The sequence below is a fragment of the Nuphar pumila genome, chromosome 6 (assembly GCF_984573655.1).
Source record: "Nuphar pumila chromosome 6, dmNupPumi1.hap1.1, whole genome shotgun sequence".
Taxonomy (NCBI): Eukaryota; Viridiplantae; Streptophyta; class Magnoliopsida; order Nymphaeales; family Nymphaeaceae; genus Nuphar; species Nuphar pumila.
In genome coordinates, this window is record NC_143254.1 from 125,573,046 (window position 1) to 125,592,754 (window position 19,709).

Sequence of the window (19,709 nt, forward strand, 5' to 3'; positions counted from 1 at the left end):
AAATCTTTTAGATCCTTCTATTAGGCATGTTCTTAAACCCTGATATGTGATCCATCATGAGAGCACATCCGCTCTAAATAGTTTAGAGGAAAAGAGAATTAGTGATATTGAGAAAAAAAACCTTGATACTTTATTTTTCTTGCTTTCCTTTCGTATTTAATAGTCCTTATGTAGTTCAATATCGAATCATGCAGAGAAAAGTGATCCACCTGTTCACTAAATGAAGCCCATACGAGCTGAGCTCGGCTCAGCTTGCACAAGCCATATGAGCCAAGACCGAACACTATATAGCTGTAAACAAGCTGAGCCTGAACAGCCCCTGTTTGGTTTGGCTCGTTTACCAGCCCTGGCATATGATAAATGTGCTATGATCAAACATATCAGCAGGGCTCATCGGAGTGATTTAAGGAACATGAATTGCTTGGGTTTGTGGTTGGCAGCGCCAACAAGTAACCCTCAGCCAACAACTCCTTTGGGCAGGGGGATCCTCCTTCAGACCGCTGTAAGGCTAAATTATGGTGGAATCCCAAGGACGGAATGCCCCTTCATGCTGAGTAACCCCATGGCACCCACAAGGCTAGGCTTTGGTGCCGACCATCTAGATGTGTAGAGAAACCATTGTGCAGCAACACGTGCATAAATTAAGAGAATCATATGGTGCAGCCTTAAGTCGCCCGGTCATGGATTCAAGATTGGACCTTACTGTTTCATACTCAGTATCACTGGATGCATCCAGATGAGAAGAAACCATCATAATGGAAGAAACACAGCTGATTTTTTCCTTTTTTTGAGTTGAGAGAAAAAAATGAGAATGAAGATAAAGTAGCCAAGAGTTGCAAAACAAAGCTGAAAATTTCAATGTCAGTTTACTTACAACTAAGAATATACATAGGATGATGCATCATTGATCTATACCTCTCAATTAGGACCAAACAAGCTGTCAGGCGAAGTAAAAGCAAAGGATCAGAGGTGCATTTCTCATTGATCCCTTGTCAGCGCCAAAACAAACATATGGGCACCAAATACATATGCGATTTTCAGGAAGAATAACAAAGTTCATTGCCAAATTAGTCATTGAAAAACAGACTGTCTAAATTTCTGAAAATCCAGTACCACCGATACCTCTCATCCTACGAAGTCTCCGTCACACGCTCTGAGTTCCGTCAGTGAGCAGGCATCAGTTTCCTGACAAATGACAAATAATGTAAGATCCAAAGAATGGCATACAGAAACAGTAAATATGTAAAATGGTGGATATAAACAAGTTGCCTTCAGTTAACAATTAATCAGGAGAAGTCAGCCTGGGGATACTAGTAAATAGAGCAGCCCTCTGCCCTTATCAATTGTAGGTTTCCAGGTAAAAAATTGCATGATCATTACCAAATTCAAACATATCTTTTTCCCAGGTTCCAGTTGATGAACACCTTACCAGTTACGAAGACATTTTTATGCAAAACTATCTGATAAGGGCTTATTTGACTCTCTCTCTCATACGCACATATAGTGTATGTATTTTGGCCAATTTTACCTGTAAATATTCGAATTAGCACGTCCATACCAACCAAAGGAACTGAAACTTACATGGCTAACTTTAGTTGGGAAAACAAGTGAGCGTCACTCTCCATCACCTACAGCAGCTACTTTGACATGGTTGGAAGCCCTCCCATAAAAACGACCCCCTCGCCTACCCTGATTGTGTCCCTGCTCACGGTACTTTGAACCTACAGAAGCCTGTGAAACATCATCCCGGCCATCTTCTATTTCAACAGAGTTCTGCTGGAATAAGTCACCGTGTTTATGAGAATCACCACGATGATCCTCAAATTGCTTCAGTTTTTCACTGCTTGAAGGCACCTGACGCTGCTTGCTGATACCTTGTCCCTGGTTCCAGTTGTCATCACGGGATTCTTCCATGGTTCTACTCTGGAAACGTGAATTCTGCTGCCCATGTCTGCGATTGCCTGAACGGACAGGCTGCTCCCTTCTGGCTTCAGAAACCACTGAGGACTCGGGCATGGTAGGTCTTGAAGTTTGTTGCTGACCCCGGCCTGCAGAGAAAGCATTATCCCGCAAAATAGGCCCCTTCCTTTCTTTTTCTTTCTCTTGATGGTGAGCATCTACTATACGTGCATTTTCAGCCTCAGTGTGAGATTGATTAGGCTTTGCTTGTGACCTATAATCCGTATCAACTTGCTGAGAGAAGAAGTATCCTTCTCCCTGAGGAGGAAACTCCTTTTCCTGAACAGAGGCAACTTGTGCAGCAAATTTTTGGTTGCCCACGCCTCTGCCACTGCCCTTGTTGCCCTTTTGATATGAATAAGACTTGGGCTGCCACTGGGAAGCCTTGTGCTCAGGACCAGTTTGAAAATCAGCTCTTGAACCACCTCTTCCATCACTTTCTATGGACTTGAGAGCCGGAATCTGTTTATCAGTTTTCTCAGCTGAAACATGTTGAAACCCCTTATCCTCAGCTGCGTCATTATGGCCACCACCTCTCTGTGCCCTTGGTTGCAACTTCTTCTCCTTATCTGTGGAGCTGTTCCAAGATAATTCATCCTGCAGAATAAGCATCCTAAGGTCCTGGCCAGAACAAGACCCTGAACCCAGATTACTCGATGATGAACTATCACCGGGGTTCTCAGAATGTTTCACCTGTCCAGTGGAAGAGGAGGAATGCGGTTTAGATAGATGTACATCTGAAGCCTTTAGGCTGCTCTTATTCTGCTCTGATGTGAATGAAAGTTCGTGTGAGGAAGGTGATGAGCAGTATTCACCTGAACCTCGCTGACGCCATGACACATGTGTCTTCCCATGCCTATGCTTACCCTCACTACTCTTCATTTCAACCCCAGATCCAGTTTTAGCAGCAACAAGGTCATGTTGCCCGGTGTTTTGACCATCCTGTGTGCCCTCTGCTTTTGTGGTTGGCTGACTTGAGATAGTCTGGGGAGTAGAGGAACCAAACAGCTGCTGGAAGGTCCCCTGTTGAGACAGCTCCTTAGCAACAGGCTTTGGAACATAACGCTCCATTTCAGCCCTCTTACTTTTGAAAGGGCTCTGCATGCCAATATGCACATTTTTGGCTGAAGATTCCCCTTCACCACTTTTAATAGTCTGCTGGTTTGCTTCTTCAGAGGGCATCTTTTGGTTGGTTGTGCGTACAGGTGCCCAAACAGTTTCATTTCCATGTGTCTTCTCCCCTTGTCTTACCATCTGTGTGTTTCTTGATGGACGTCTGGAGGGCTGACTCCTCCAGTTATTAATTCTGGCACGGGCTTCATCAGATGCACATGAAAATCCTTGATTATCAGATTTCACAGCGTTCAACATATCCTTAGCCTCTATACCATCAGAAATATTTGTTGCCATCTGTGACTGCATGGGTCTAACTTCCTGCAGTGACTGGGACACCTCAGGCTTACTAACTTCAGAAGTAAACTTATGTGCAGAGCCATCCACCACTGTTGATATAGTCAACCCCATCGCCACTGAAGACTCATCTATCTTGTGCTTGTTCTTAAAGCTCTTATTGCCCTTCTTCTTATGTGAAATTGTAGTGGCATCCATACTATTGGTGCTAATGATGCTGGGCAGATTATTAGAAGCACTTCCATCTGAGATGCTGGGCAGAGTATTAGAAGCAGTTCCGTCTTGCACCACAGTTCCCTGATCATCATTGGTGGATCCACTAAGGGCAGGTTGGCTTCCAGCACCTTTGTCATGTGAGAAGTTCTGCCTTCTTTTGGTACCCACTGGCCTCTGCCTGAAGGCACCATTTTCATGAGACTGCCAAACACTTCCACGGAACGAAGATTCAGCAACACCAACTTCCAGTGATGTTGATTGTGGCCCTTGAGGAACAGCATTTGAGGTGTCAGATCTCACATCTTTAGGCACAGGGACAGCGGAATCTAGCCTATCACTTATCTGGCCCTGTGGCTTTGTGTTCAAGACCTCACATATAACTGGAGATTTTTCAAAGCTGCCTTTTTGACAAACTTGAACTTTCTCAGATGTTCCTGGATCAGTTTTGACAGGTTCCTGAGTGCTGGCCAGCTCCACTAGTTTATATTGCAGAATGTTGCTCTCTTTTGAAGTCTCATTTTCCTTTTGAGTTGAATACTCTGATGCTGTACGTCTGTTCAACTCCTCCAACTTTGCAAGGGCCTTAGATTTTTGCTCTCTTACCCGTTCCTCTTCCTCTTCCTGACGCTGTTTAGCACGTTGCGCAGCAATCTCTTTCATCCTAGCACGCTGAAAAGGTGAATAGAAATGAGAAAATTATCAATATCTACATGTCACAGATGAAGATCACAGCAACAAGTCATGAAAAAATGGTACACCTGTGCTTTGTAATCGCTTGAATCATTAGAGGATGTCATGTAGGGTTCTCCTCCTGTCTTAATATCTGGTATGGGCTCTCCTGTCTTGGTGGGAATATCAGACAGCTTCTCATGATAACCTTGAGAAACTCCACATTCTTGAACATTTACCTCAGAAGTCTCTGCATTCGGCACTATAATTGTAGTAGATGTCTTTGGCCCAGAAACCTTTTGTCTCCAGCCCTCCCCCTCCTGCATATTGAACGTTCCTTTAGCACGATGATCACCTCTAACATTTGTGCCATGGCCTCTTTTATAACCTTGGAAATGAGCCTTTTCAGCAACTTCTGAAGAATCTAGCTTGCTAACTGAAGATTCCACGTTGAACTGTCTCTTTTCAGCTGGTAGACCTCCAGCCAAGTCAGAGCTCTTAACCCTAGACGAAGCTTCCAAGCTGTCGCATGGGATAGTCAGTCCTCCACTGGAGGTTATATCAATGGAAACATCTCTTGTTGGATAATCCCGCTTGGCAGTCACAATCTTCAACTTTTCTGCATTCACCTCTTTGGATTGAGCTTCAGAACGCCCATCATATGTTAAAGATTTTGCATTTCCGGTCTCTGCTTTCCCTACTGATGTGTTACTTGTTTTGGTAACCAGGAATCGCTGAGTATGTGCGGCTGTCTTACTTTCAACTTCAATTTTCTCCACTAACTTGTCATTAAGTGTATGTCTTGTGTTCTCATGTGAATGAGTAACAGCAGCATGATCCTTGGAAGTTCCAAAAGAATCCTCACTAAATGCTGGCTTTGAGAAGTCCATTGGTTCATTAATGCTGGCAGCTGTATCCCAATCATTTTCACCCACAGATGATGCTTGTGAAGTAGGTCTTCCAGAATGTTTGCTGCTCGCCTTTACCTGATGGCTTCTCTTGTCTTCTGGATCCTTCTCTGGCACTTCATCACGTTGCTTCAAAAGAACCTTGTAAGGACCTTGGGTATCCTGTGAACGCCCCATATGATCCCGAGAAGTTGTTGCATTAGGGCCATAGGGCACCATGGGCCTTGCGACAGAGTTGCTTGGGTCTGGATGTAAACTTTGCCTGTGAAATCTGGTGTCATGTGTAATAGGAGCAACACCCATCCCCACTACAGGGACATCTGTCTCATCAGACTTGCAAAACCCTGTGGGAGGTCCATAGTACTCATCATAAGGCACTTGACCAGGATATATGCCTGGCCGAACAGGGATGAGAGGGTGACCAGGGATCATGTAGGAATCTTGCATGAGAGGACGATGAGCTTCTCCATTTTTTGAGTACCCAGTTGCACCAACTCCTGCCCTTGCCATTGTTGGTGGGTAAGGAACAGACCTTATTGCCATCTGAGAATGATAGTATGCTGATGGATCAAGAGGATAACCACCTGGGCCTCCCATTGGTCCATAAGGACCAACATGAGGGCCACCTCTATACCAACATCCCTCAGGCTGGTTAGGGATTGGGGCAGCATACCAAGGATCAAAATGTTGTGTTGGCATGTTCACATTAGCATGTGGTAGTAGTGTATGCTGGGGCTCCCCTTGCCACTTCTCCAGAGGAGTGGACTCTCCTCCTCGATAAGGGGAATTATCTCTTTTCCACGTATTCACAGTTCCCTTATCTGATTTTGCATCCTTGGGCTCTTCTGAGAACACAACAAGACAGTAAAGCCTTCAGATATTGTCCTTCAAAGAAACTACTGAAATAACATATATTTCACGCATTAACATTCAAAATTTCCCCTTCTTTTGGGGTAAAAGATGATCATCCTACATTTTTAATACAGATGAGGAGAAATAGCAAGAACAGTCATACACACCACTTGGAGAACCTTTTTGTGATGGTGGTCTACCAGATGCAGAAGACGGACGCCCATGAGAGCTATGCCCTTCGTAAAGATAAAAAATAAAAACATTGTGAAAAATATGACTCCGTTTGTTTACATGCCATGTGCATTTAAAAAAAGCAAGACAAGATGTAGTTTGTGAAATACAATGCAGTCAAGTATGCAACAAAAACAACATTAAGATCATGCTGCATTTATTCAAAGCCAACAAATAGTAGTAATTCCCAAAATAGTAATTCCCAAAATGCATAGAAGTGAATGAATGCACCTTGGTGCCCAAGCGAGTCAGAAATCTTATCCGAACCAAGAGTAGGAAAATCTCCAGAGGACAATGTAAATTCACTTATTTTTGAGGGTGCAGTTCCCTAAAAAGAAAACAAGGAGAACAGATGCTAACATAAGAATAAAAGAAGAAATCCTAAACTCACCAATATGCAAGTCTATAGATTATAAAATGAGACAGAATAATGTCATTCACTGACGCAACAAGATCATTGAATGTCTAAATTAAGCAATATAGAAAATTCTACCACTCCTTCTGATGTTCCTGGTCCCCGCCATGCAACAGAACCCTCTGCTGAGGTATCAGCAAATCGTGAAAGCTGAGAGCTACCAGGCCTGGTATCAGCACTTCGTGGACGAGCGGCTGCTATGCTATTGTTTCCTGGCAACCCTCCTGACGCTGATGAAGGCCGAGAAGATGAACTCCATGAACTATAAGCTAGTTCATGTGATTTCTCACTACCAGCAGTTGATGGACGAGTGCCGCTTCCTCCTGATGAAGGGCGGCCAGTTAAATGGCTAAGTGAAGAAGCACTTCCCTCAGCATTAGGAGACAATAATGCAGAGGAACCCCAGGCATTGACTGAAGATGTACGATTAGCCGCTCCCCAGCTGATGGTACCTCTGAAGAAAGCACACCCAAAGAAAATAAACCGCTGTGTTAGTAACTTCTTTCCAGGTTGGTCTGTACATGCAGATGTGCATACACAACATTCAAGACAAGCCTTCATAGTTTGAAGTCTTGAGAGAATAAAATTATGGAGTCCCAATCCAGCAGAGACTTGTTGAATGTAAGTCATCTTCTGCCAAGAAGATAAATTTAGATCAACTCATATTCTGAATTTTCTTTTCATCATAATACAAAAGAACTAGTAAGACATGAATAAATCTAAATGTTGCTTACAAGGGTAAATTCCCAACCTCGGCAAGGGAGTCCTATAAAGCCAATAGCTGCTCCAACCCATTACCTTTTGCATCATAATTTTGCTTACAATTTGTATATTTTTTGCTTCCTTTAATTTTTTCTGTTTTGTAAATTCTTGTTTTTTTAATGGGCAATATTGTCATTGCCCAAATATAGATGTTGGGAGATGCCAACAGCTATATTTATAGCTGTTGGGATGATCCCAACAGCTATATTGGCTCTCCTTTGTGTATATATAGGGGTGTTTACCCTTAGATGGGTATTGTTTTCTCAAGCACCCAATCTCTCACTAATATCCATTATTTTTACTTGTGATTCAAGCCCATAAGTGGCCGGTGTGTATGAGTTTTGTATTGACCCATGAGTGGTCATTGTGTTCTTGTGTTCTTGTAAGCCCCATATTGGCTCTCCTTTGTGTATATATAGGGGTGTTTACCCTTAGATGGGTATTGTTTTCTCAAGCACCCAATCTCTCACTAATATCCATTATTTTTACTTGTGATTCAAGCCCATAAGTGGCCGGTGTGTATGAGTTTTGTATTGACCCATGAGTGGTCATTGTGTTCTTGTGTTCTTGTAAGCCCCATAAGAGGTATTTTTTGCTCTTTCATTACACTGGCCAACTAATCTAGATTTTCAAAATAATAACATTATTACAAAGTAATAAACAGTGACCACTCAAAGATGAAACGCAAAGGGTTATTTGAAGCTAAAAACGCGAGGGCTAAGGTATATAAGGAGGTTTATGACAAGTTGGATACCAAAGAAGGCGAGAAGGATATTTATAGGCTTGCAAAGATGAGAGATAGGAAATCGAAGGATTTGGGTATGGTTAGATGTATCAAAGATGAAACGCAAAGGGTTTTAGTCAAAGATGAGGAGATTAAGGAGAGATGGAAAGATTATTTTGATAAGCTATTTAATGATAGTCATGCTCAAGATCTTGGAGACTTCTCCATTCCTTTTCATGAGATAAATCGTGACTTCATGCGCAAGATTCAAAAGAAAGAAATTGCAGAGGCTTTGAAGAAAATGAAATCAAGAAGGGCAGTTGGCCCAGATGGTATACCTATCGAGGCTTGGAAATGCTTGGGAGAGAAAGGTTTAGAATGGTTGACAAATCTTTTTAACTTGATTTGGCAAACAAATAAGATGCCTAATGAGTGGAGGAAGAGTACTTTGGTGCCTTTATATAAGAATAAGGGTGATATACAAGATTGCACAAACTATCGTGGTATAAAACTCATGAGTCATACTATGAAACTTTGGGAGAGGGTGATTGAGTCTAGGTTGAGGAAGGTTGTCATGATATCGGAGAATCAATTTGGTTTTATGCCTGGAAGATCAACTATGGAAGCTATACATCTTCTTAGACAACTTATTGAAAGATATAGAGAGAGGAACAAAGATTTGCATATGGTTTTTATTGATTTAGAGAAGGCATACGATAGAGTACCTAGGGACGTTCTCTGGTGGACAATGATGAAGAAAGGTGTTTCTCTCAAGTACATTAGTATAATTAAAGATATGTATGAAGGAGTAGTAACCAATGTCCGCACTTGTGGAGGGGTGACAACCGATTTTCCGATAACGGTTGGGTTACATCAAGGATCTGCTTTAAGCCCTTTCCTATTTGCGATAGTGATGGATGAGCTTACGAGATCAATTCAAGAAAATGTACCGTGGTGTATGTTGTTTGCTGATGATATTGTTTTGATTGATGAGTCTAGAGCTGGGGTTAATGCTAAGTTAGAATTATGGAGACAGACATTGGAAGCTAGAGGTTTTAAGTTGAGTAAGAGTAAGACTGAATATATGGAATGTCGGTTTAGTAAGCAACGAAGTAGTGATGGGAGTGTAGTGAAGCTTGGTGAGCAAGATATACCGGTGAATGATTATTTCAAATATTTGGGATCCATCATTCAAAACTATGGAGAAATTGATGGAGATGTAAATCATAGGATAAAGGCTGGGTGGATGAAATGGAAAAGTGCTACTGGAGTGCTGTGCGATCGTAGAATGCCATTGCGATTGAAGGGAAAGTTTTATAGGACGACTATTAGACCCGCTTTACTATATGGTACGGAATGTTGGGCTGCCAAGAGACATCATATTCAAAAAATGAGTGTAGCTGAGATGCGGATGCTTAGATGGATGTGTGGAAATACAATAAAAGATAAGATTCGAAACGAAGAGATACGTAAGAAGGTAGGTGTTGCACCCATTGAAAATAAGATGCGAGAGAATCGTTTACGGTGGTTTGGACATATTCGGCGAAGGCCTAATGATGCTCCAGTTAGAAGGTTGGAGAAATGGGAAAATATATTAGTTAAAAGAGGTCGGGGTAGGCCTAGGAAGACTTGGATGGAGATGATAGGAAAGGATATGAATGCTCTGAACCTCACCGAGGACATGGCGTTGGATAGAAATGATTGGAGGAAAAGGATTCATGTGGAAGACCCAAAATGAATTTCTTTTTTGGTTCATATCGCTGACCCCAATTGTTTTGGGATGAAGGCGTAGTTGTTGTTGTTGTTGTTACAAAGTAATAAACAGTGTGATGCAAAAGATTTAGATAATGCTCTTCAATAAACATGAAATGAAAGAAACTCTATCCTTATCTTCAGATTTATACAAATGTAAGTCAATTGTGTAGAAGTCTAGGTAGTCATGAGCATTAGGAATCACCCTAGGTGCCAGCCCAATGCGTAATCAACAGAAGGAAACCCAAACACATAAAATTGTCCATATGGTGCTTGCCTAGTGCCCACACTCCCCCAAGCACTGGTTAGGTGCTGCACCAGTCCCTACAACACTTAGGCAATCACCCAGAGGTAATAATTATGTTTATAAAACTTAAGCATGATCATCCCTCCATGTGTGGGTAATATTGTTGAACTGAAGGTGCTTTTACTACAAATCTTGATTAGGACTACCTGTGATATCTATGACCAGCCCTGATTAGGGCTGCATGTGATATTTATAAATATCATAAGGGCATGCCCCTCTAGAGATGTGGGAGCCCATTCAAGAACCCTGAAATTCTCCTCTCTTCTTCTTCCTGCCTCCTCTCCTATTCCTTTTATTTTCTAACCATTTGTTTCTCCATTGAAGTGCTGCACGATCCCAGTTATCAGGTACAACTACATCCTATAAGGAATTAAAAATTAGAGGTAGAACATTCATATCAGGTGACCCAATTGAGCTGACCAAGGGCCATCCAGGATAATTGCAATGATTCATGAAGGCAAACCACCAAAATTTCAAGCCTTGATAGAAACTCACAGCTTAGTTGTTTTAATGGTGAAACCTACATCTGCTTTAAACATCAAACTGATTAGCTATTAAGGCCACAGAATTGATAGCAATGGACATAGTCTCCAATATTAGTGGTGGAAGTCCAACAAATCCAATGCCTGATTTCTACTAAACCAAACATGTAGATCACATCAAGAGAGTCAAATGTGCAAAAAAGTTAGAAAAAAAAATAAAGTTAGCATTGTTCAGTAGGGGGTCTAGAACCCACAAGGGTATCAAACAAACATACATGCATACATATGTACATACATATACATATATCTGTACGTACTATGTATGTATCCATAACAATGTGGATGAAATTGGACTCGGTCGGGGTTGACCAAGTCCAGATTCGGACAGAAATGTACCCGGGTAGGGTGGGGATCCATTCGCCCGCATCCACATCCACACTGCTCAATGTGTGATGCCCCTTTAGAGGTGTCCGCATTACATAGCTATATCAAAATTTAGGTTTTTTTTGGGGGGTGGGGGGCGAAGGGGGGTTTGTTGTAGAGGACGACTTCAAATTGCCTGTCACACATCAAGACTAGGCCTTCGTAGAGAGGGTGGTGCTCTTTGAAATGGAGTGACACTTCATACCAATTTCATTGGTTTCCAGGTTCAACAGGAAGCGGATCAGGTCATGCTGAACAAGAGCGTTTTTGCTCATGCTGACATCGTGGCCATCCGATTTGCATTTTAAAAAGCTCATGGCATTCATACAAAATGCAAACAGACGGCCGTGATGTCGGCATGAGCAAAAACGCTCATGTTCAGCATGACCTGATCTGCTTCCGCTTCAACATTGTTGGAAATCACTAGAGTGCATATACACTTGAGTATACAAGACCAGCCCCCAAGAACATCTATTTGCATATACTAAGGCCGAAAAGAAATCTGATCAGCTATACCGCTGTGACTATAGTATTTTACTCTTTTTTTGACAATCACCATGACCATTAGGTTCATGCATGCTTATAGTAATTTGTGAAGAGATAGAACAACCAATTTCACGCAATGAAGCCAGCTAAATCTACATATGAGGAGGTATGGAAGCAAGTTTCCAGAAAGGTACATAATAACTGAAATAGAAATCATTGTGATTAAAAAGACTTACTTGGGAACAATTTCCACATTTGGGTCCAGGCCATGATTTTCCAACCTTTGACTAGGCAAGTTGACAGGCTTAGGAACAGCGATCTTTCCTAGAACAGTCATGCCCCCTCTTCTTGCAGAAACCCACCTATAACAATGATTCAACATTAACACAATAAATTAAGAAAGAAAAAAGGAAAAGAAGAAAAAGACATCAGAACAAAGGACATCAGATAGCTTAAGAGGATCGACTCAAAGGTGGTAATTTATGGTTTCAGTAATTATTCACCTCGGCAACGGAATAAAGCCCATCTTGATACAATTTCAGATGTACACTAAGAAGGTTATGCAAAAGGTTTTACTGGTCCAAATTGCTCCTTTTGTTGTGAACATGAGAGTTTGTTCATGCATGTAGGAAGACACACGCAATCATACAGACATAACATAGGGCCAAATATTGGCATGACTGGACCCAACATTTCAGCCCCTAGACTGAAAGAAGTAGGGATGACTGTGAGTGCACACACACACAGAGTCCAAAGGATCTCTTCAGCATTCATCAAACTTGATGCATCCAGAATAAAGTGAAAGCAGGATCCAATGTAGGAGACATGTCGAAATAACCAATAGCAGCAAAAACATCACTGGGAAATAGAAGCGAGGGATGTTGGCGATTAACATTTATTTTGTTTATCTATGTATCGTCTAAGTCTAGTAGGAAAATTCAAGATCACAAAACACACAAAGGACACGATTGACATGTCCAGCCTTCCCATCCAATTATGATGGTAACTTTAACCTTGAGCTTTTCACTGACATCAAAAGGAGAAGTCAAAGATTATATCAATCCTTTCTGGCAACATAAAACCAATTTCAGATACTATCAACTTTTACCAATGCCATAAAGGTAAAAGTTTAAAAGTTGAACACTATTTGCCACTTTTCAAGAGACAACCATGTTCAATTGATTGCATGATTGCATTAATCAAAACATCCCATAGTTTTTTTTATATCTACCAAAGAATTATGTCGCATATATACTTGTATCCATGTTGTATCATGTCCCTGTAAGATAGCTTAAACACCCATCTTTTTCACAAACACAAAAGGGACCACCACTTGATGGGTGAACTTAGGTTCACTTATGAATGTGTCCCATATCACATTGACTCTGCTCCAGGCATGGCACAATCCAGCCGGGGGCCTCACGATGCTCATGTGACTTGATGGCATCATATGAATGTGTGGCATTCCAACAATTTTATAGATTGTACTAACTTGTCTAATGCAGTCAGCAATTCATGGTATATTAGAGATATCAAAGAACATGATGGAATGAACTTTCATTGAGCTGTGAACGTCTTAAAATTTTGGCAATAATAAAAAATGCACCTAAGTTTTCAATATTGTTAAAAACACACCTAAAATTTTTAATGGTTAATCGAAAAAAATCCAGGGCTTATTCCCACCAAAGTTGTCATTAAATGTCTGCTGCAATTACCAAAACTTAGGTGTGCTTCTGAATATCGCCAAACTTAAAGTGTGTTTTTTATATTTTTATCTATGTCACAGGGACTCGGCAAACCGGGTGCCACACCCGCGTCGATGCGATGCGACACGGGTGTGTGTGCGGCACCCGGTGCGGTCAACCGGACCCTGGGTGCGTTGACTGCACCCAGGTCCCAGGGTCATTTGTGTCCACTTTTTAGACTTAAAAAAAATCCCCATGAAATATGCAGCGGAGGAGAGTTTTGCCCTAATCCTCTACTCCCGACCTCGCCTCCTGAAGCCTCCGCCGATCGACCTCTGCCGGACCCCGACGCCAGACCTCTCCTCCTCAGGTACGCTCTCTCCTCTCTGACTCCCTCTGCTGTCCTGCTCTCCTCTTTGACCCCTCCCCTGCACAAAGAGGGCGCAGGAAGGGGGCTCGGCCCCTCCCCCACACACAGGGAGCGCAGGGAGGGGCTTGGCCCCTCCCCTGCCAACAGGGAGCACAGGAGGGGGCTCGACCCCTCCCCTGCACAAAGAAGGCGCAGGGAGGGGGCTCGGCCCCTCCCCTGCCAACAAAGAGTGTAGGGCTTGCACTCAACGATAGAAAATTGGCGTCGTCGGGGGATTCTCCGCCGATGGCGTTTGGTTTCTTCGATGATGAGATCAGCGTGGAGTTGCATCGGCAGGAGGCAGAAGTCGAGCGGTTGCTGAAAATACAGGTATTTGCTTTGTCTGCATTCTTATCCGTCGTTTTTGCATTTGTTATGATGGCGTTTAGGATTGGATTGCTTCAGACTCATGTTGGGCTGGTGAAATTTTTAGACATTGAGAATGGAACTCGATCAAGAAGGGTTCCTTTTTGCATCTTTTTGGTTTCTTGGTCGATCAATTGTGCGTGTTCGGTTTTCAGAATTTCTTTGGGTTCAAATTCAAAGGAAAACGCTTCCAATTTGGGAGGAAATCTTTGGTTATTTCCTTTAAAACATTGGATTATATGCTGAAAAGAATTATTTATTCTTCTTTTACTATTGTTGTGGCACTGTTGAGCATGAATATTCGTGAGAAAATTATGCAAACAATGAGGTAGTGACCACTTTTTGCTTTTTCACTTTTGACGTGGCTGAAGGTTTAGTCTGATTGGTTTCAAGGCATTTGATAATAATGCCTCTTTGGTGTAATTTTTTGTTGGGTTGTGTGTTGTTTAGTGTTGGTGCCCGTGGTGCCATTTTCATTGCTGATGCTGTCACCCAGCAATTAAGGAGTCCTAGCAAAGCAAGCAAGCAATGGTTGCTTGTTGGTTCTGTATTTGTGTTAGTTTAAGAGTGATTCAGGTTGAGTTTCTTGATTATTTAAATTTCCTGTCAATAACAAATCTCAAACTCACTTCAATGATTGTTTCTACTGCTGGGCAACAATGATCAACGTGAACAGAATGTTGGAAGCAAGTGTGCATTTTCACTCTTTTCTACCACTTTCTAATAAGTTTAGTGTTTAGTCCAATGGTTTTGGGGTGATGGGTGAGGAAAAAAAATGTATGCTTGATCGGGCCTTTCATTGCTAATGAAAAATAATAAAGAAAACAAAAACTGAATTTAATGTTGATAAGGAATTTTGATGAATCACTATTTCTTTTCATTGTCTGACAATACTAACCGATTCTGAGGGTGAATTTTGCATGCATGATGATATTATGACAATGTTAACTGTTAAAACTTCAAAATTATATATACATATAATATATAATATATATATATGTATATATATATATATAATTTTTTACATTTTTGCCCCGCCGCACCCCTGCACCCAAGGTTTTTTAAAGTGACGCATCCCCGCACCCGCACCCATGTAACAGATTTTTATGAATGTAAATCTGTAACTTTATCCTATTAATTCAACTTGGTTAATGATAACCCAAGTTAAATTGATGGAAATGTATTTTTTATAGACGGCACATAATTTGAGCTGTATTTTTTCACAATATCAAAAAACTGAGGCATGTTTTTATTATAGCCAAAACTTTAATCTGTTTTCTGAAAATTTCCCTCTTGAAAAAAGAAACCTCTAACTCACAATAGCTGACCATCATGTGAGATTATGAGGTAGACCAAACTCGTATCAGTGTTTATGATAGTTTTACTGACTTGAACCCAGTCAGAACCGACCCAGGCTCTGTCAATGGCCCAGACTGTCTGAGTCCATAGAAAAAAATACAAAACAGGTGATCTTTGAAGCTATCTGACACTTCAGGACAAGCAAGGATAATAATGTAATAGTGAAATGGAACTGCTACTGTAAAAGCCAAGAAACAAAATAGAATGTAGGCAAGGTGAAACCAAGATGAAGGAGACTGTTAAATCAGTTTTGTAGATGCAGGAAAGTATTAAGTGGCAACTGTCAGGCAACCAGTGGAGCTTAATGTCATGTTATATATGATGTAGTTTGAAAAGCTGTTGCAAATTTGTGATTTTGGTTGGACACTTGCCACTAACAAACGCACAAACCAGTTTTCATAAGCAATAGTGGGATTCATCAATCGCATAGCTAATAAGGTTTGTTGATTTCGTCAACTAATCACAGAAGGCAATCATGTGCATTTGATGGCCATCAATCACAAAGTTTTCTGATGTCTTTAATCTAATAGAAGCATTAATAGAAACTGAGGTGGATAATTGTCCTATCCTTTTGTCAGTACTAGAATAAAAAAGCTAGTAACAAGACACTAGATTGACCATAGTGAGTTGGTAGTAGAGTTCAGCTTTCGCTTTGCTTAGATGTACTTTCTGGTTGACAGTGACCAGAGCTAGCCCAAATGTAATGAGGACAAGCTCATTTGGTTGGTGCCAAGTGGTCATATACAAACATGCAAGGTTAGAAAGAAGGTGGAATCAGATTAGCAGTAAACTTTGTAAAGGAGCATCATGTGTGCATTTTTACAAATTTTCCATAGATCTTTATTTTCACATGTTGGGAGGGTCCTTAAAATGATTCTTCCCATCCCTGGAGTTACAGAGTCCAATAAATAACGTCTACAACCTAACTAAATGAAGTTATTTAGTTTTGATGGTGCCTTTAGCAAAAAGAGAAATTCTTTGTCTACAAGCAGTCTTCTTACGCAAAGCAAATAGAATTAATTGCATCAGAAAACATATAGGTGAACAGTCACTCCATGACCACATAACTTGTATGGAGTTGAAGATGCAGCAAACTAGAAGAATATTGAAGTAGAGTTTATTCAGACCAACACCAGACCAGAGATGGTGACAGACTTTGGACATACACTTCAACTACAGAAATAAAAGCAAGAATACAAGTAAATCAGCAGATATACATGCAAATTTCTTGGAAGATCATAAACTGCAAAAGAGTACATCAAAACTAGCAAATTAAAGACCATCAGGCAAAGTATGTTCAGAAAATATGAAAGAGAGGCCATGTGAATTTAAAGAAGACCACAGTGGATATAGACTAGAAGTGTTAATAAACAAGTGAAACTGGCCAATAAGAATTATAATAGTTGCTGGGCAATAAAATCTTTATAAAGTTTATCATATAACTGATTAGGATAAAAAAATCACAATATCCAGCCAGCCCATTAACAATGTGTATAGGTGATTATATTAGAAACTCACCAATCCCATGGAATGAAGTACCGTCCCAGTATTTGAAGTTTTTATGATGCCTTAGGATTTTATGCAGTCAACAAACGTCACATAGAGTTTAATTAAACTCCTCTGTCACATGAATATGGTTGCAGACATGAGGATATGGAAACTTTTATGAATTTTTACAGAACAGGAGCCAAAAATGGAACATCCGTGTGACATAGTTAAACTCTGAGAGCTTTTTAAGCACAAAAATGAAGAAGTGCTATCCTACTACCAATTCATGCCAACAGGTTCATCAAAGAAAGTGACATGGTATCAATAGAAAACAATAGAAATAACTTAGTATTTATCTAGTCCAAAACGTTCAATGCATTCATTATCATCACAAATTCAAAGAAAAGTATTAGATTAACTAGGACTCACTTGTAAGAGCCATTGATACTGTAGCAAAAAATTAAGATTTATAAAGCATGAAGATAGAAGCCGTCAAGGATGCTCAGGAAGAAAGAGATAAACAGAGGAAGAAGGCAAATTACCTTCGTTCTCCCGTCATCGTGCTTGAAGCCATTTTTCGGTTGCACAAGTTGCAAGATCATCCAATATTCGTAGTTTAGCACCTAAAGTTGGAAAAAGGGCATTTGCATTCATAATTAAAAGGTAGACAGCAATTAGTTAAGCAATCATGAAGAAACATGTTGAGTTCCATGTGGAAAACAATCAAGGATGCTTGCAAGTAATACAATCAAAAGAAAATGAACATTGAGAAAATGCAACCATTATGAGATTCAATTTTGTAGAAAAAGCGACAGTCATTTCCATGAATAATGAATAAGAGAGCCATTTCCAAAATTGTGAAGTCCAAAATTGCTGATATCAAGTAATGCAAATCATGCTGGTTTATAGCCTTGCCAGCATCAAATCATATCATGTGCAATTCTGCCCTTATTACTATTGTCTAAGTCATCATATAACAGAATAACACTTAGATCATTGATCATTCACATACATCGTAAAACTGAATGTCAAAACGACGATAAAAAATAATAGATGGAAAATTCAAACGGCCAAAAAAAATATATCCATAATGTTGGATTTTGGGGGGCAAAATTTAATTGGGAGCTAATAAAGATGTAATCCAAACCAGCAATAACGTGATACAACAGAATGATCAATGAGGTTACAAAAGAGTCCAGGAAAGGGAACTAGCTGAGTAGAAAATTGGGGCATAAGAAAAAGCGTGCAACAGCCTGAAACGTTGTTACATCTTTAGACAACAAAGGGTGTTTCTATGAGAACCCATTTTGAGTTTCAGCAACACCCATGGTTGTATCTGCTCAGAGAGAGTGGGGCTGCAGGCGGGAGAGGAAGCGGGGACGATGATGACGACATCGACCGGGGCAATACCCTTTTGTTCTAGCATTTACAGAAGAGCAAGATGTAGGGTAGGAAAGCCCCGGCGTCATGATTCCTAAAGAAAGGAAGAAGATGAAAGAAGAGAAAGAACAAAACTCCCTACTACCAGTGCCAAGATTAAAAACAGGAATTAGCCCAACTGAACATTTCTCCATCAACAAAAATTTCAAATCACAAAATATAACAAACAAAAAATGCTCATCAGCATATCCTATTTCATCTATCAATGAACGATAAAAGCAAAACCCAACCAGCAAACAGAAAGAAAAAAAAAGGCAAAATTTCCATATTTTTCATCCAACCAAACTCCACAAGCGCATCTCAAACCGCAAACGTCTAAAACGCGAAAGAAAAAATAACAAAAGTATCGATTTTCATTCAACGCAAGACCCAATCCTCACAGCCCAAACAGCTCAAAAACTCGAATCGAACACACAAACGAAACCAATCGTCAAAACCCCTAAAAGATCGTTTCCAAGAACAAAGGAATACCCGATAATCGATCAAAAGAAACCCTATACCAGAAACCAACAAAATCGGAGCAACCACTCGCCTGGATGCCTTCCAAGGCCCAAGATCCGACACCCCGATAAACGAAATAAGGGCAAGAATAAGAAGAAGAAGGAAAACTCTCTCTATGTGTGTTCGCGTTTGGAAGAATCCGATTACAAATCTTCTCGAGGGGGGAAAGACTCTGCAGAAACTGTGAAGATCGTGATTTTCTGCGGTCGCGAAGGCGGCGAAGGGAATCGGAGAGAGGGATTTCGCGATTTAACGTCTGAGAGAGAAAACACAAATTTGGGGGAATCTCTCTCTCGTTCTCTCTCTGAGAAATTTTTTGTTCGAAAAAATGAAACGAAAAAAAAATGCAGTCCCCCTCGCGGTCAGGAAAGTACGGTGATCATTTACGACAACGCCCTCGTTCTTTAGACCGAACTACTTGTGTTTTGGAATTGCTTGAGCGGCACGCTCATGAGGGGAAAATGTTGTCTTCAAAACTGTTGAATATGAAAAATAAGTTCCCGTATGTGAGACTGCCGCCTGTAAAATTACCATGTCATCTCCCCAAAGACACCCTGATCTTTCTCGTCACGTCCAAAGTTGGAACCGGCACGAGAGAACTTGATTTTTGTTAGTGATTTTGTGACTCAGGAGTGAGTTTGAAAAATAAGCCATCATGATTATTTGCTGGCATCTATGCGAACGAGTGTATCAGATAGCGTGCTCTGATGGTAATCCATAAGAGCACGCTCCGATGCCGTTCATCCACACGATGAACGAACGACTCTGTAATCTGTATTTTTTATATGGGGCCACTTTTTTTATCTGAGCCGTTGATGTCTTAAATGAACGGCATCTAAAGTTTGAACAATGAACGGCTGAAAAA

At 40.8% G+C, this 19,709-nt stretch overlaps 1 protein-coding gene across 3 annotated transcripts; it reads right to left on the bottom strand.

Annotated features, from left to right (window-relative positions):
- Nucleotides 1-833: 833 nt before the first annotated feature.
- Nucleotides 834-19,158, bottom strand: LOC149836078 (protein MODIFIER OF SNC1 1-like). Of its 3 annotated transcripts, none has more exons than XM_090008963.1 (9): nt 18,876-19,158; nt 17,446-17,526; nt 11,833-11,958; nt 6,739-7,114; nt 6,477-6,573; nt 6,182-6,250; nt 4,344-6,007; nt 1,582-4,254; nt 834-1,185 (listed from the first exon to the last, which is right to left on the bottom strand). In XM_090008963.1, the coding sequence occupies exons 2-8, from the start codon at nt 17,475-17,477 to the stop codon at nt 1,615-1,617; spliced, it is 5,004 nt and encodes a 1,667-aa protein (XP_089865089.1). In that variant the 5' UTR covers nt 17,478-17,526; nt 18,876-19,158; the 3' UTR covers nt 834-1,185; nt 1,582-1,614. The 3 variants fall into 3 exon arrangements, with proteins under 3 accessions (XP_089865089.1, XP_089865091.1, XP_089865092.1); XM_090008965.1 differs by having other exon boundaries at nt 18,815-18,944; XM_090008966.1 differs by lacking the exon at nt 6,182-6,250 and having other exon boundaries at nt 18,876-19,157.
- Nucleotides 19,159-19,709: the final 551 nt, after the last annotated feature.